The 16765-nt window shown below is 37.6% G+C and overlaps 1 protein-coding gene across 2 annotated transcripts in view; it reads left to right on the forward strand.

The window, feature by feature from the left end:
• The window catches only part of Col8a1 (collagen type VIII alpha 1 chain), a 543304-nt gene that overhangs the window by 519265 nt on the left and 7274 nt on the right, over nucleotides 1-16765 (forward strand). For both annotated transcript variants that reach the window (XM_074072969.1, XM_020157594.2), the window contains 3 exons: nucleotides 7493-7564; nucleotides 9556-9685; nucleotides 13896-13955. In XM_074072969.1, the coding sequence (XP_073929070.1) occupies nucleotides 7493-7564; nucleotides 9556-9685; nucleotides 13896-13955 (262 nt within the window). The remainder of the gene's footprint in view (nucleotides 1-7492; nucleotides 7565-9555; nucleotides 9686-13895; nucleotides 13956-16765) is intronic.

A 16765-nucleotide genomic window follows, 5' to 3' on the forward strand; every position in this document is an offset into this window, starting at 1 on the left:
AATCATATTTTAGGACATAAAGCAAGTCTCAACAAATTCAAGAAAGTCAAGGGATTCCAAGATGGCGGCTAGAGGTAGGAAGCAGAAAGCAAGCCTCCTATAGTGAAATCTTGGAGAGACGCTGGAGACACACTTTGCAGGCATAATCACTGAGAAAAGGCATAACTTTGACCCCTCCACATCTCCAGCTGGTGCAGAGAATCTCCATCTCATGTTAAATGGAGAAACGTGGAGGGCCCCCAGGGCCGCCAGTGTCTGGCACCCAGACGGCTTGGGAGACGCGGACCAGGTGAGCTTCGTGGTACTGCGGTACTCCCACAGACAAGCCTGGGCCAGAGCAGCATAGCCCCCTGGACAGACTGACCTCCACCTGAGGAAAAAAAGAGAAACTGAGTAATAAGCAATAAGAACAATTAAGACATGCTGGAAAGAGGGTGGGGCGCACTGAGCGCCAAAGATTGGGGGAAGGGAATCCTTCCCGGAAATGTAAATAAACAAGCAGGGCAGGCCGGAGAGCCTCTGGCGGGAGCGGGGCACCCGGCCAGGAACCAGGAGCGGGGAAGCTGGTGAGAGTGGCGGAGGGAGGAAAACTCCACAGGAGAGGAGGGAAGACCCACTTCCCACGTGAACTGTAAACAAACATGGCGGCTGGCAGGAGCAGCAGCACCACCCAGTAATCAGGAGCAGGAAAGCTTGTAAAAGTGGCAGTGGGAGGAAAACTGCACAGGAGAGGGGGGAAGACCCACCTCCCACATGAACTGTAAATAAGCACGCAGGCCTGACAACCCGGGGGCAGTGTCACATTTCCCAATGCTTGGAAAGGGGAAAGCCTGTAGCAGAGGCTCCCGCACAGGAGAACTCTGAACAAACAAACACTGTGGGACCAGGTGAGTGCTAAGTTCACCCCAGAGATCTGCATAAATAACGCCGCCAGCTATAGCAGGCTGAGAGCAGCGGGCAGGCAAGCCACAGCTGCAGATACCATTGTCAGAACTGTCTCCAGACTCTTTTTTTTCTTTTTCTCCCTACCTTTGATGAGAGAACAACCAAATTACACCTGCAAGCTGAAAAACTTACTGAAACTGTATTGCATTTGAACTTGGGACACTTGGTGGGGTTTTTGTGTGTGTAGTTTTGTTCTACTTTATGCATCCTCTTTGATGAGACAACTACAAAACAACATCTGAGGCACCATCTCCACGACTAGAGACTGAGACGGACACCCAAATTATTAAGAGTGAAACTGCATTGCATATAAACTTGGAAGTTTTTTGGCTTTTTTTTTTAATTTTCTATTTTCCATTTTATTTTAATTCATTTTTATATAGAGATATTTCTTTCATTTACTTATTTTTTCTTTTTTTTAATCTTTGATTTTCAGTCCTCTCTCTGTCTCTCTAATGTCTGTTCAGCTTACTGTCGATTAGTACACTAACACTCCCTGTTTATACCTTTGAAACTTTCTTATCTGAAACCTTGTCTGCAAAAAACTGAAACTAGATCCATGTATATCACCCTATACCAAGATTAACTCAAAATGGATCAAGGATCTTAATATCAGACCACAACTCTTAAGTTGATACAGGAAAGAGTAGGAAATACTCTGGAGTTAGTAGCTATAGGTAAGAACTTTCTCAACGAAACCCCAGCAGCACAGCAACTAAGAGATAGCATAGATAAATGGGACCTCATAAAACTAAAAAGCTTCTGTTCATCAAAAGAAATGGTCTCTAAACTGAAGAGACCACCCACAGAGTAGGAGAAAATATTTGCCAACTATACATCAGACAAAGGACTGATAACCAGAATATATAGCGAACTTAAAAAACTAAATTCTCCCAAAACTAATGAACCAATAAAGAAATGGGCAAGTGAACTAAACAGAACTTTCTCAAAAGAAGAAATTCAAATGGCCAAAAAACACATGAAAGAATGCTCACCATCTCTAGGAATAAAGGAAATGCAAATTAAAACCACGCTAAGATTCCACCTCACCCCTGTTAGAATAGCCATCATCAGCAACACCACCAACAACAGGTGTTGGGGAGGATGCAGGGAAAAAGGAACCACCTTACACTGTTGGTGGGAATGTAGACTAGTACAACCACTCTGGAAAAAAATTTGGAGGCTACTTAAAAAGCTAGACATCGATCTACCATTTGATCCAGCAATACCACTCTTGGGGATATACCCAAAAGACTGTGACACAGGTTACTCCAGAGGCACCTGCACACCCATGTTTATTGCAGCACAATTCACAATAGCCAAGTTATGGAAACAGCCAAGATGTCCCACCACTGACGAATGGATTAAGAAAATGTGGTATCTATACACAATGGAATTTTATGCAGCCATGAAGAAGAACGAAATGTTATCATTCGCTGGTAAATGGATGGAATTGGAGAACATCATTCTGAGTGAGGTTAGCCTGGCCCAAAAGACCACAAATCGTATATTCTCCCTCATATGTGGACATTAGATCAAGGGCAAACACAACAATGGGATTGGACTATGAGCACATAATAAAAGCGAGAGCACACAAGGGAGGGGTGAGGATAGGTAAGACACCTAAAAAATTAGCTAGCATTTGTTGCCCTTAACGCAGAGAAACTAAAACAGATACCTTAAAAGCAACTGAGGCCAATAGGAAAAGGGGACCAGGAACTAGAGAAAAGGTTAGATCAAAAAGAATTAACCTAGAAGGCAACACCCACTCACAGGAAATCAATGTGAGTCAATGCCCTGTATAGCCATCCTTATCTCAACCAGCAAAAACCCTTGTTCCTTCCTATTATTGCTTATACTCTCTCTACAACAAAATTAGAAATAAGGGCAAAATAGTTTCTGCTGGATATTGAGGGCGTGGGGGGAGAGAGAGGGGGCGTAGTGGGTGGTAAGGGAGGGGTTGGGGGCAGGGGGGAGAAATGAACCAATCCTTGTATGCACATATGAATAATAAAAGAAAAAAAAAAGAAAGTCAAAATAACCCCCTGCATCATATCAGATCACAAGTGAATAAAACTAGACCTCAACAACAAAAGAATTCCCAGAAAATACTCAAACACAAGGAAACTGAACAACACACTGCTAAAATACCAATGGGTGACCAAAGCCATAAGGGAAGAATTTTTTAAGTTCCTAGACTCGAATGAAAATGAAAATATAACATACCAGAATCTATGGGACACAGTAAAGACTGTGCTAAGGGGAAAGTTTATAGCTATAAGTGCCTACATTTAAAAAAAAATAGAGGCCTCCCAAATAAACAATCTAATGATATACCTGAAGCTCCTGGAATAACAAGAACAAACCAGCAGAAGAAAAGAAATAACAAAGTTCAGGACCAAGATTAATGACATCAATACCAAACAAATTATACAAAGAATCTTTTCTTTGAAAAGATTAACAAGATCAGCAAACCCTTAGCCAACATGACAAAATGGAAGAGGGAGAAGACCCAAATTAATAAAATCAGAGATGAAAAAGGGAACATAACCAAAAATAACAGCGAAATCCAGAAAAACATTAGAGAGTGCTTTGAAAACTTAACATTCAAGTAAACTGGAAAATCTAGAGAACATGGATAAATTCCTAGATGCATGCAATCAATCAAAATTAAACTAAGAAAATATTAACCACATAAATAGTCCTATTATATGCAATGAAATAGAAATAGTAATAGCCTCCCTATAATGAAGAGCCCAGGACCTGATGGATTAACTGCCAAATTTTACCAAACTTTTAAAGAAGAACACCAATACTCCTCAAACTTTTCCAGGAAGTAGAAAAGGAAGGAACACTACCAAACTCATTCTATGAAGCCAGCATTATACTCATTCTGAAACCCAATAAAGACATAATCAGAAAAGAGAATTATAGACCAATATCTTTAATGAATATAGATTCAAAGATTCTCAACAAAATATTGGCAAACAGAATTCAACAATACATCAAAAAGATCATACACCATTGACCAAGTCAGTTTCATTCCAGGGATGTAAAGGTGGTTCAACATACATAAATCCATAAATGTAATACATAAACAGATGCAAGAACAAAAACCACATGATCTCCTCAACAGATAAAGAAAAAGCCTTTGACAAAATCCAACACCCTTTCATGATGAAAAGCTCTGAAGAAACTAGGAATAGAAGGAATGTTCCTCAACATAATAACGGGTATCTATGACAAAACTAGAGCCAACATCATACTAAATGGAAAACAACTGAAATTTTTCCCCTTAAAGACAGGAACGAGACCAAGCTGTCTGCTTTCTCCACTCCTGATGAATATGGTTTTGGAATTCCTAGCCAGAGCAGTAAGACAAGAGCAAGAAATAAAGGTATTCAAATAGGGAAGAAAAAAGTAAACTATCACTATTTGCAGATGACATGATCCTTTACCTAAGAGACCCCAAAAGCTGTACCTAAAAAATGTTAGAAATCATAAACTCTTTCAACAAATTAGCAGGATACAAAATTAACATACAGAAATCAGTAACTTTTCTATATACCATCAACACACAGACTGAGAAAGAAATCAGGGAAACAATCCCATTTATGATAGCCTCAAAAACAATAAACTACCTCAGAATAAATTTAACAAAAGAAACCAAAGACCTTTTTAATGAAAACTATAAACCACTGAATAGAGAAATTGAAGAAGACTTCTGAAGATGAAAAGAACTTCCATGCTCATGGATTTGTAGAATCAATATTGTGAAAATGGCCATGCTACCAAAAGCAATCTACATGTTCAAGGCAACTCCTATGAGAGTTCCAATGACATTCTGCACAGATTAGAAAAAGAAATCGTGAAGTACATCTGGAAACACAAAAGACCTCAAACAGCCAAAGCATTTCTGAGCAAAAAGTCCAATACTGGAGGCATCACAATACTCGACCTCAAACTATACTACAGAGCCATAACAACAAAAACAGTCAGGAAACCAGTGGATCAGAATAGAAGCCCACACATCTATAGCCAGCTTATCTTTGACAAGGGAGCCCAAAACACATGATGGAAAAAAAGACTCAACATATGCTGCTGGGAAAACTGGATACCCACATGCAGAAGACTGAAACTAGATCCCTGTCTTTCACCCTGTACCAAAATCAATTCAAAGATCAAAGACCGTAATATAAAGCCTGAAACTTTGAAACAAATCCAAGAAGTAGTAGGAAATACACTAGAACAGATAGGTATAGGGAATGACTTCCTAAACAAAACTCCAAAGGCTCAGCATCTAAGAGAAACAATCAACAAATGGCACAACAAAAAGAAGCAAACACCAGACTCAAGAGATAGCCCACAGTATGGGAGAAAATCTTTGCCATCTACTCATCCAACAAGGGTCTAATATCCAGAATCTACAGGGAACTCAAAAAACTCAGCCCCCAAAGAATCAACACCCCTATGAAGAAATGGGTTACATGAATTAAACGGAATTTTTAATGGGTTGTTGACTTATCAACTTTTAAAGTGCCATCCTATTAGAATTGGTTTCTAGAAAAGGTTAGTAGCCTGGCCTGAGTCTGCCATATCTTCTTCCCTACTCTCTATAAAGGTAAACATCAGCATTTATAAGGTAGCTGGCTAAATTTGGAGATTTTTCAATGCTATGGATTTGTATTTCTCCAAAAATCCATCTCACCTCCATGAAAATTGACCCGATAAATGTGGATTCTTGATTAGCCACTGTACGCCCACCAGCTAAGGTAACTTGTCCCAGAAAACCAACATTGTATTGTATTTCCTGTAGGATGATCTAAGTATTTGAACCTAATGTTTAAACCTGATATAGTATCTTGACTAAAGCATTTCTTAAAGCATGTTTCTTTTTTCCAATCACTATTCAGAATTATGTTTTCATTTTTTCTTCCAGAATTGAATAGTCCACATCTGTATACCTGAGATCATTTTTAGATTTAATTTAATTGGCTTTGTAAGCCTAACATAAGTACAATCAGCGCATTGAACATACTTCTGGAGAATCCCCCAATACACTAAATAAGAAAATGTTATAGTTTTCTAAGTCTTCTGAAAACCTTGATGCTGGTGAAGACATACTATATGTGGTTTATGAGACCTACTAATCAAATCCAGGCCTTGGCTTAAAGAGCATGAGATGAATATTGGCCTGGTCTGTAACTGAATGCTCATGACCATCTGGCAGCTTCTGTGACTTATTAGTGGTGTTGGCCCAGTTTCTTATTGGCATGTACGAACATCAAATTGACATGTACCTACTTCAAGACAGCTTAACTTTCTAAATAAGCAAGGCCAAGACATCTTTTCTTTAGCTATGATGCAATTTGCTTTTTACAGTTTTTTAGTTTAAATTGAGAAGAAGCTAAAATTTATAGAGATTTCTATGTTATTTTAATCCTAACCCTTTTGAATCTATGTCTGTACTGACTGAAATAATGTCTACAAACTGCTGGACCTTGGCCATGTGCCTTGAAGAAAATATGTATACATTATATCTCTCTCTGACTCGAGGTCATAGGCATTCCTAATCTTCAGGCTGTCTTCAAGTTTTCATACAAAGAGTCAACTGTGATCATTTTAAACAGCCAGTGGAGGCAAGATTACTTTAGTAGCTTACCATCTTAAACAGAGTACTCTCTAGTTGGGAGTAAGGGAAAACTCAGAATAAGTTTTTACTTAAATTTTATGTCTTACTTGGCAACCTGTTTGAAAATGTTGCATAAATGGTCTAACACAGGAAACATTTTACATTCCGGCTTATGATTAATAAATATGGAATCTGAGGCATTCTATTTTATAAATCAAGATTGTAATCCAATTTCCTGTTTTTCCACCTTTAAAAACAAAACTCAGGATAAAAATGGCACTAAACTGTGTAGGGTACTCCAGGGCCAAGGCAACAGGCAAAATGAATTGCTCTCAATGCTACCGTGCTGAGACTGTTTCAGACTACTAACAGACATTCATTTTGTAGTCATCATTGAAAAAAGGTATTTAGTGCACCTGGTTTTATAAAAAGCATAAGCAAATAGATCCTATTTTGGACTTTTGTGTTTATTGAAAAGAAAATGGAATGGATAATACAAAATAATAAACAGTGATTTGGAAATACAAGTTCATACACAGACTGGGAAGACCCAGTCACTCAGACTGTCTTACCATATCATAATTTTAATCACATCTGTTTCTGCCTGTATTTTACAAACTGGCCATTGATGTCCATCTTTAATACTCTGCACACTTCAAGCACACATATACACCCACTAACATGTTTTGATCTTTGTTCAAAGATACACCAGTCTTAATTCATCTATACTTTCTGACTTCTCTCAGATCAGCTGCTACATAATAGCTCCATTGGGTCTTCCAGACTCTGTCTGAAGAATAATACCATGGTACTCTAAGGAATATGTTCGTGGCAGAAAGTTCTTTGGGATTCATACCATTCATTGACACTTCATCATACAAAGATGAAAGTTTTCTCATTTGTGTTTCATTACAGCCAAAAGAATGTTTCTTAATACAACCAAAAGAAAAAAAAGAAGATGCCACCAAGAGCAGGAAGAGAAAAAAGGTAATGTTTACAATTAGTTACAGTGCTATGGCCCCATGTAGCTTACATCATTTTTATATATTATACTTTGGGGTAACAACTATTGTAATCCCCACTCCAGAGAAACAGAAGCTGTAAGATTCAGTTAGGTTTGATGACTGTCTTAAAGACACTATTAATAAGTTTCCCTATTAGGGATAAACATAAATTCTTTTGACTCCTATTTCAGTCTTGTGAAACACAAACATCCTTGTTACCCAACCTCTGTTTTCATTATGGCTCATTGTCATAGCTGGATTTCTAATTCTAGAAGGAGCCTGGAGCTGCTGTTCCCACTGATTCCTCCTTTTGAGTAAAATGAAGTAAAGAAATATACCACCTTCTTTTTCCTCCTCATACCATTTTTTAAGACCTTACACTGTAGAGCATTAATAAAGAAGAAAATAATAAGCAGATGAAGCATGTGGCATTTGTGGCTCTAATTCGGAACCATAATTAAGGCCAAAGCTCACCTTCCATTTTAATATATACTTCACATAAAGAAGACTGCTGCTCCTATATAAACTTTTTTATGGCTCAACCTTACAGAAAGTATGATTCGCCTTCACCTTCTACCACAGTTGTGAGAACAGCAGTGCAATTCTCTCCCTGCCAAGAAGGGTCTACTTCTGAGGGAGTTATGATTGGAATTAGAGGAAAGAAGATGGGGACCCAATCCAGTTACTTACTAGCAAGCTTTTAGAAAACTCCGTGTGTGTGTGTGTGTGTGTGTGTGTGTGTGTGTGTGTTTTCTTTCTTTTCTCACAAATGGCCAAATAGGAAGACAGAAGATGCCAAATGAGCTGAGGTTTGGCAAGTCCTTAAAGAAGTGACTTTAACTTCTCTTTGATAATTCAAACACTAATGGCCTTCAGAAGTGTTATGTTCTGGTTGCTCAAGGTCAAACTCTAGCTGGATAGTTTAGCCTTGACTGAGGCCATGCTAAAATATGCCTACTTGTAACATATTTTTAAAAGAACCTTGACCATTCTTGGCAGTATGTGGAAATAAGGATGTCGTGGAAGAGGGAAAGGGCTGGGCTGGGGTGGCAGGTAAAGGCTCCTTCTGGATCTTTAGTGAAACATTGGAAGGAAGTGAGAAGGGAAGTTTATGATGAAAATGAAATGAAATGTGTATTCCCAGCACATTACAGACATTCAATAAAAGTGCTACACAAATGAGTCTAAATCAAAATGGATGTTGGGAAGTATTTTCTATAATATCTGTTCTACTTTCTACAAGGCCACTTTAAGATTGTGAGTCTTGGGCTGGGCGCCAGTGACTCACACCTGTAACACTAGCTACTCAGGAGGCAGAGATCAGGAGGATCTCAGTTCAAAGCCAACCCAGGCAAATAGTTCCACAAGACTCTATCTGGAAAAAACCCTTCACCAAAAAAAAGGGGCTGTGGAGTGGCTCAAGGTGTAGGCCCTGAGGTCAAGCTCTAGTACCACAAAAAAAAAAAAGATTGCTGGTCTACCAGACTTGAGAGTTCAGGGGAAAGTCCACTTTTTAGGGGGCTGCTATGCTCAGATTAATTCTGCAGGTTTAACTCTTAATGTCAGAAATCTGAACTGAGACTGGACACCTCAAAAAACAGGACAGGGAAGAAATTCTTGGAATTCTAGTCTTCTAAGAATATAGATCATTTAAAGCTAAAAGAAGTTTCCATAGCATCAGCGTTCTTGAGTTTTAACAGAAAATACCCTAGTATAGAGTCTTGAAATTTTCAGTTCTCCTAAAAGTCATAGACTAAGAGTTGTAAGGAGCCTTTTAGATCATCTGTTCATTTTTTTAAAGCAATAGTTATGTGTAAGAAGTACTCAATAAGTTTTCTCAAGGGTATTTATTAAAACTCACATTCACAGTCAGCTATCACCAACTATGTGCATTTCAATGCCAGAGAAATGCATCTAAACCCAATGCCATTCTAAAATCTTATCTTCCTATTTTCTTTCTTTCTTCCATCTTAGAAGAAAATTACTGATATTCTTGCCAAATCGGAGCCTAGACCAGGTACACCTGAAGACCTACAGAAGCTGATAAAGGACTATTATAGCAACAATCGCTCAGTGATTGAATTAGAAGAACTGAACCTACCAGGTACTGCTAGGCTTCCATTTTCCAATGGATGAGGAACAAAACGGGCTTGCTTTTCATTTACTATATATTATAGCATGTAATATATAGCCAGTAAACTAATATATTATCCATGTGCTAATACTCCTTTCCTCAACCAAATAGTTTAACTATTGCATGATTTATTAGTGTACTAAAAGATGTTTGTTGAATCTAATACTAATATTTGTGATTATATTTTCTTTTTCACTCTAGACTATTTTTTTTTTTTGTAGTACTGGAGTTTGAACTCATAGCTTATATCTTGAGCCACTCCACAGCTCTTTTTTGTAAAGGGTTTTTTGTTGTTGTTGTTGTTGTTGTTGTTGTTTGAGATAGAATCTCTTGAACTATTTACCTGGCTGGCTTTGAACTGTGATCCTCCTTATCTCTGCCTCCTTAGTAGCTAGAGTAACAGGCATGAAGCCTCTGTTCACACACAGCTCAAAACCTTCTCATGGTTCACCTAGTCATGGTTTTCTTTTTACAGCAGTATTTTGGGTTGTTGCCCAGGATTTTTCAAGCAAACTATCTGAATGTAGTAATAAAATTATTCATTTTTAGCAAGGTTGACACCTCACCCAGTAAGCCTACAGTAAGCCTACTGTAGTTTGAGATCTACTGCCCTAGAGTATTATAATTAAGTTTGCAAAATTAAAGTGACTATTTTTAATTAATTTGTAAATTTGATACACTCTAAAACTCTTTGGGGCTGGGATAGAAAAAAAAAAAGATGTCTTAAAACCATAAAAAAAAAATTGGGTATCACTGCTTCAGATGAGCTATTTATAGGCTACTAGGAATAGCTAATACTACTTTTGGAAAAAGTTGACAATTGCTTGATTTTCTTTTTCCACTACAACTTTATGCTTCCTAATATCTTGAGAAGCTACAAAACAGGCTGCTCCCTGAATTTTTGTAATTCCTTTGTGATATGCTTTTTTTTTAATTGCACTTTGGGTTTGGAGACATGAGTGCCCCATCTCTTTCTTTTCCAAGACAATTACCCTTTAGGGAACTGGAGGAGTACATTTACACATGAGCAAGATCTGGAGTTGCAGGCTTAGTGAGTCCAGATGACTCCAGCAGCTGTTACAGAAGACACTCTTCCCAGTTACCCAGCTCCTCGAGTGTGAGAGCCAAAGCTGACTGTTCTGTTGCAGGAACCAAGTGTTGTACAAAACTACTTTTCCAGCTTTAGCTGAAGTATGGTTTTTACCATGACTCAGTGGTCGGTTTTCCCTTCTGGCTGTTTTTTAGAACCCACTTTGAATTTAGGCAGGATTTGTAAATTAATTGGAATGCTGCTATTAAATAACCTCATAAACCTTGTGTTGAGAATTAAAAGTCAGAAGAAAACTTTAAGGAGTCCATTTAAGTTCCACAGTGATACTGTTTTATATATTGTTTTATTAAAGTTCAGTAACACAGACAAGAATGTGTAGTCATGGGTTTATTTAGGGAAGAAGGAAAGTATGTTGTAAACAGAACCAAAAAGAACAGGCTTTCACTCTCAGGTAAGCAGATAGGCCATTCTGAAACACAATAAAGTATGATGTCATTGGAAAGTTTAGGAGAAAGGCCCCAATCACTATGCTGATGAGAACAAGGACAGTCTCATTCTAAATGAAGTCCATGATAAGTAAGGAGAGGGAAATGACATAGGTTATTTGGAATAGGCTCATGAATAGGCATAAAGCCAGGTGTTGTGGCTCATGCCTGTAATCCTAGCTACTCGGAAGGGAGAGATGAGGAGGACCGTTGTTTATGGCCAGCTTGGACAAAAAGTTCACAAGAACAATAAAAGCTAGCCTGACATCCCAGTTGTACTGAAAGCATAAGTATGAGGGTGCTGGTCCAGGCTACCTAGAATAAACTTGAGACCCTGTTCAAAAAATAACTAAAGCAAAAAGGGCTGGGGGCATAGCTCAAGTGGTAAAGCACCTGCCTAGCACACATGAGGCCCTGAGTTCAAACCCCAGTACTGCCAAAGGAGGGATGGGTGCATGCCTGTCAAGTGGATATAATAATTAAAACATTGTTCCTATTCAGTTTGTCAAGTATCATACTTGGCTTTAATTTGAAGTTGTTTGTGTTTGTAGGGCTGGAACATTTCTTTGAAATTAATATTGTGTTCTTTACACTGTCAATGTCATATACATAGACACTTAATTAGGACTTCCAGGCAATAGTAACTGGGAACTAATTATACTCTACAGTCTCCTGATTGCTGCATTGTGGTTTAGGTCAGTTATCCAAAATGCCCCTAAGCTAACTGCAACCAAATCACCCAGGAACTTCTTAAAAAGCAGCCCAGGCCCACCTTCAGGGATTCTGACTCACTGTGCTAGGGAGAGTTCATCCCAGGTGTCCAAATCTTCAAGCTCTCCAGGTGAGTCTGAGCATAAACAATCTTGGAAAATTGCAATTTTAAAAACTGTCATAGGCTCTACAGAAGTATTAAAAGGCAACATCTTTGAAACTAATTGCATAGTGTGAGATATATGTGCTGGGTCACAATATAAATTTCATTTAATTTAGTAATAATAACACTGCTGTGTTACAGAGAAATTTTTTGTTATAGAAAGAATTAAGTTGAAAACCATGATGTTATTTTGGTATACATATCAAGTACAGAGTTAATAATATTACTTAGAATTAACACTTACATAATTTATAGGTCATGATAGTGATTGATAGGCAAGGGCCTGTTTTATATTAGTGTGCTGTGTTGAGTGTTATTATGAGGTTGATACATCATTCCCACTCTTCCCAAATTCACATGCTATTTCCTTTCCTCATAAACATTTACTCTAATGTGTTGCTATATATTTTTAAATATGTATGTATTCTTATATGCATATATATTCTGATTATTATATTTGTCACGCACGTGTGTACATTTTAAATTTCATCTAAAAGACATTGTGCTGATCCTCTCATTCTTTCTTCACTTTAAATTTTCCCAAATATTCCTGTGTAGCTTTATGCACATTTAGGTCATTGCTTCTAGATGCTTCATAATATTCCAGTGTTTTCATCCATATATTACCCATCTATTTGCCCAGATACAGACACCTGCATTGCTTCTTGCAACTCAGTATCACAAATATTGCCAGAACAAATATCCTTGTATGTATCACTTTATAGAACACACAAGAATTTTCTTCCACCAGTTATGCAGAAATTAAATCAAGGGATTATAATGTATATAATCTTAGTATTACTATTATCCAGAATGAGTATACCTGTTTACAATTCCATCTTACAGTTGACAAATGTTCCCATCACCCTGAATTATCAACAACACTGTATATGATACATCTTTTTAACATGTGCCATTCTGAATGTGTTGCCTTATCACTATATTAATTTACATTTATTTTTCTGATGACTGATGGGTTGAGCATCTCATAAATTTGGTGGTCCCTTCACTTTGCTTTTGTATATTGCCCATTCCATAGATTTGAAAAATAAAGATGCTTCAAAAGTTTTCTGAATGATATGGAAAGCTTCTATATCACTACACTAAGAAATATTGGAAACTCCATTCAAGACTAAATGTTTACAGCTTATTGCTGCTGCTGTTATTTTAAATACTAAACAACACTTTAAAATAACTATGGGTGCCAGTAGCTCACACCTTTAATCCTAGCTATTTAGGAGGCTGAGATAGGGAGGATCATGGTTTGAAGCCAACCTGAGCAAAAAGTTTGTGGACACACACACACACACACACCCCAAGAGAAAACAGCTTGGTGTGGTGGCACGTATCTATCATCCCAGCTATAGGCATGAAGCAATGAAACAGGAGGATCACAGTCCAGGCTGTCCTGTGCAAAAAGTGAGACCCTATCTCCAAAGTAACCACAGCAAAAAGGGCTGAAGTTGTGGCTCAAGCAATATAGCACCTGCCTAGCAAGTACGAAACCCTAAGTTCAAACTCCAGTACCACCAAAAGAAAAAAAAAAAAAAGAAAGAAAGAAAGAAAAGGAAACTAATGAGGGTTAGAGTATTACAACACCTGCCTAGCAAACAGGATGCACTGCATCCAAAACCTAGTAACCCCTAAATAAATAAATAATGAGCCTCCAATTCACACATGTTTATAACTTGTTCAAAAATACATCATTTACATTTATTTTGATTATGTGTTTGCAAAAGTCTTAACCAGGCATGTTTCTCCTATTTCTAGACTCCTGTTTCCTCAAAGCCAATGATTTGACTCACAGTCTTTCATCATACCTAAAAGAAAGTAAGTAAATTCATATTCATAAAAAATTATTCACTGGGTTTATTACTCTTAAAAATAAGGTTTCTTGACAAAAACTTCTAGACCTATATTTAAAATTGAAAATTTCCTCTTAGAAGTATATTCTTAGTGAAGAGGTTATTTGGTTTGGGTTTTTTTTTTTCTTTTTTTTTTTTTTACTTCACCTTGGTATCATTTTTTTTTTTTTCTTTTTTGAGGCAGGAAATCACTATCTACCCCAGGCTATCCTGGAACTCAGAATTCTCCTGCCCTAGACTCCCATGTGCTGGGAGGTGTGTACCACCATGTCTGGCACTTGCTATTAATTTTTAACTTGTTTAAATTAATTCTTATTTTTCTTTGGCTTTGGGGATTTGGGTTTTGATCTCTTTTTGTTTTTTGGGTTTTTTTTTAATTTTTATTTTATTCATATGTGCATACAATGATTGGGTCATTTCTCCCCTCTTCCCCCTGCTCCCTCCCTTACCCCTCCTTATCCCTCGCTACCCAGCAGAAACTATTTTGCCCTTATCTCTAATTTTGTTGAAGAGAGAGTATAAGCAATGATAGGAAGGACCAAGGATTTTTGCTAGTTGAGATAAGGATAGCTATACAGGTAGTTGACTGGCATTGATTTCCTGTACATGTGTGTTACCTTCTAGGTTAATTCTTCTTGATCTAACCTTTTCTCTAGTTCCTGATCCCCTTCTCCTATTGGCCTCAGTTGCTTTTAAGGTATCTGCTTTAATTTTTCTGCATTGAATGCAACAAATGCTAGCTAATTTTTTAGGGGTCCTACCTATCCTCACACCTCCCTTGCGTGCTCTCGCTTTTATCATGTGCTCATAGTCCAATCCCCTTGTTGTGTTTGCCCTTGATCTAATGTCCACATATGAGGGAGAACATATGATTTTTGGTCTTTTGGGCCAGGCTAACCTCACTCAGAATGATGATCTCCAATTCCATCCATTTAACAGCAAATGATAACATTTCATTCTCCATGGCTGCATAAAATTCCATTGTGTATAGATACCACATTTTCTTGATCCATTCGTCAGTGGTGGGACATCTTGGCTGTTTCCATAACTTGGCTATTGTGAATAGTGCTGCAGTAAACATGGGTGTGCAGGTGCCTCTGGAGTAACCTGTGTCACAGTCTTTTGGGTATATCCTCAAGAGTGGTATTGCTGGATCAAATGGTAGATCAATGTTTAGCTTTTTAAGTAGCCTCCAAATTTTTTTCCAGAGTGGTTGTACTAGTTTACATTCCCACCAGCAGTGTAGCAGGGTTCCTTTTTCCCCGTATCCTCCCCAACACCTGTTGTTAGTGGTGTTGCTGATGATGGCTATTCTAACAGGGGTGAGGTGGAATCTTAGTGTGGTTTTAATTTGCATTTCCTTTATTGCTAGAGATGGTGAGCATTTTTTCATGTGCTTTTTGGCCATTTGAACTTCTTCTTTTGAGAAAGTTCTGTTTAGTTCACTTGCCCATTTCTTTATTGCTTCATTAATTTTGGGCGAATTTAGTTTTTTAAGTTCCCTATATATTCTGGTTATAAGTCCTTTGTCTGATGTGTAGCTGGCAAATATTTTCTCCCACTCTGTGGGTGGTCTCTTCAGTTTAGAGATCATTTCTTTTGTAGCAAAAGCTTTTAGTTTTATGAAGTCCCATTTATCTATGCTATCACTTAGTTGCTCTGCTGCTGGGGTTCCATTGAGAAAGTTCTAGCCTATACCTATTAATTCCAGAGTATTTCCTACTCTTTCCTGTACCAGCTTTAGAGTTTGGGGTCTGATATTAAGATCCTTGATCCATTTTGATTTAATAGTTGCATAGAAATGACCCAAGCCTTGTATGCACATATGAATAATAAAACAATAAAAAATATATATAATTGCATAGGGTGATATACATGGATCTAGTTTCAGTTTTTTGCAGACTGCTAACCAGTTTTCCCAGCAGTTTTTGTTGAAGAGGCTGCTATTTCTCCATCGTATATTTTTAGCTCTTTGTCAAAGACGAGTTGGTTATAGTTGTGTGGCTTTATATCCGGGTCCTCTATTCTGTTTCACTGGTCTTCATGTCTGTTTTTGTGCCAGTACCATGCTGTTTTTATTGTTATTGCTTTGTAATATAGTTTGAAGTCAGGTATTGTGATACCTCCTGCATTGTTCTTTTGACTGAGTATTGCCTTGGCTATTCGTGGCCTCTTGTGTTTCCATATAAATTTAACGGTAGATTTTTCAGTCTCTTTAATGAATGTCATTGGAGTTTGATGGGAATTGCATTAAACATGTAGATTACTTTTGGGAGTAGAGATATTTTTACTATGTTGATTCTACCTCTTTTTGTTTTATAACACATTAGAGTATTGAGCTACGAATCCTGAGAATAGTGTTCTAGTCCCAGGTCCCCCAGTATGATGGGATGGAGATAGTCCAATAAGTACTCCCCTGGGCTTGAATTTGTTATGTGAAAGATAAGGAATTGGACTATGTGAACTCTTTCCCAGTTGTGAAATCCTGATACTCTGTTCACATGTTCAGAATTCAGACCGTAATTATTACAGTGTCAATCTTATCTGATCTTTTTAGTATGTATTGTGTACAGCCAGGAATAGATTCTTCATATCAAATTGTTTATATTTGTGTCCAGCAATTAAATGGTTCAGATATAGAGATGTAACATTTTTCTTTCAAATTGTGAGCAATTCTGATGGTATCCAACTTGAGTTCCTAATCCTTTCTCAGCATTAAATTCAACAAATATATGTCTACATAGTAATAGAATAAAATTCACTGGAGTATAAGAA

This window comes from Castor canadensis, chromosome 5 (genome assembly GCF_047511655.1).
Source record: "Castor canadensis chromosome 5, mCasCan1.hap1v2, whole genome shotgun sequence".
Taxonomy (NCBI): domain Eukaryota; kingdom Metazoa; phylum Chordata; class Mammalia; order Rodentia; family Castoridae; genus Castor; species Castor canadensis.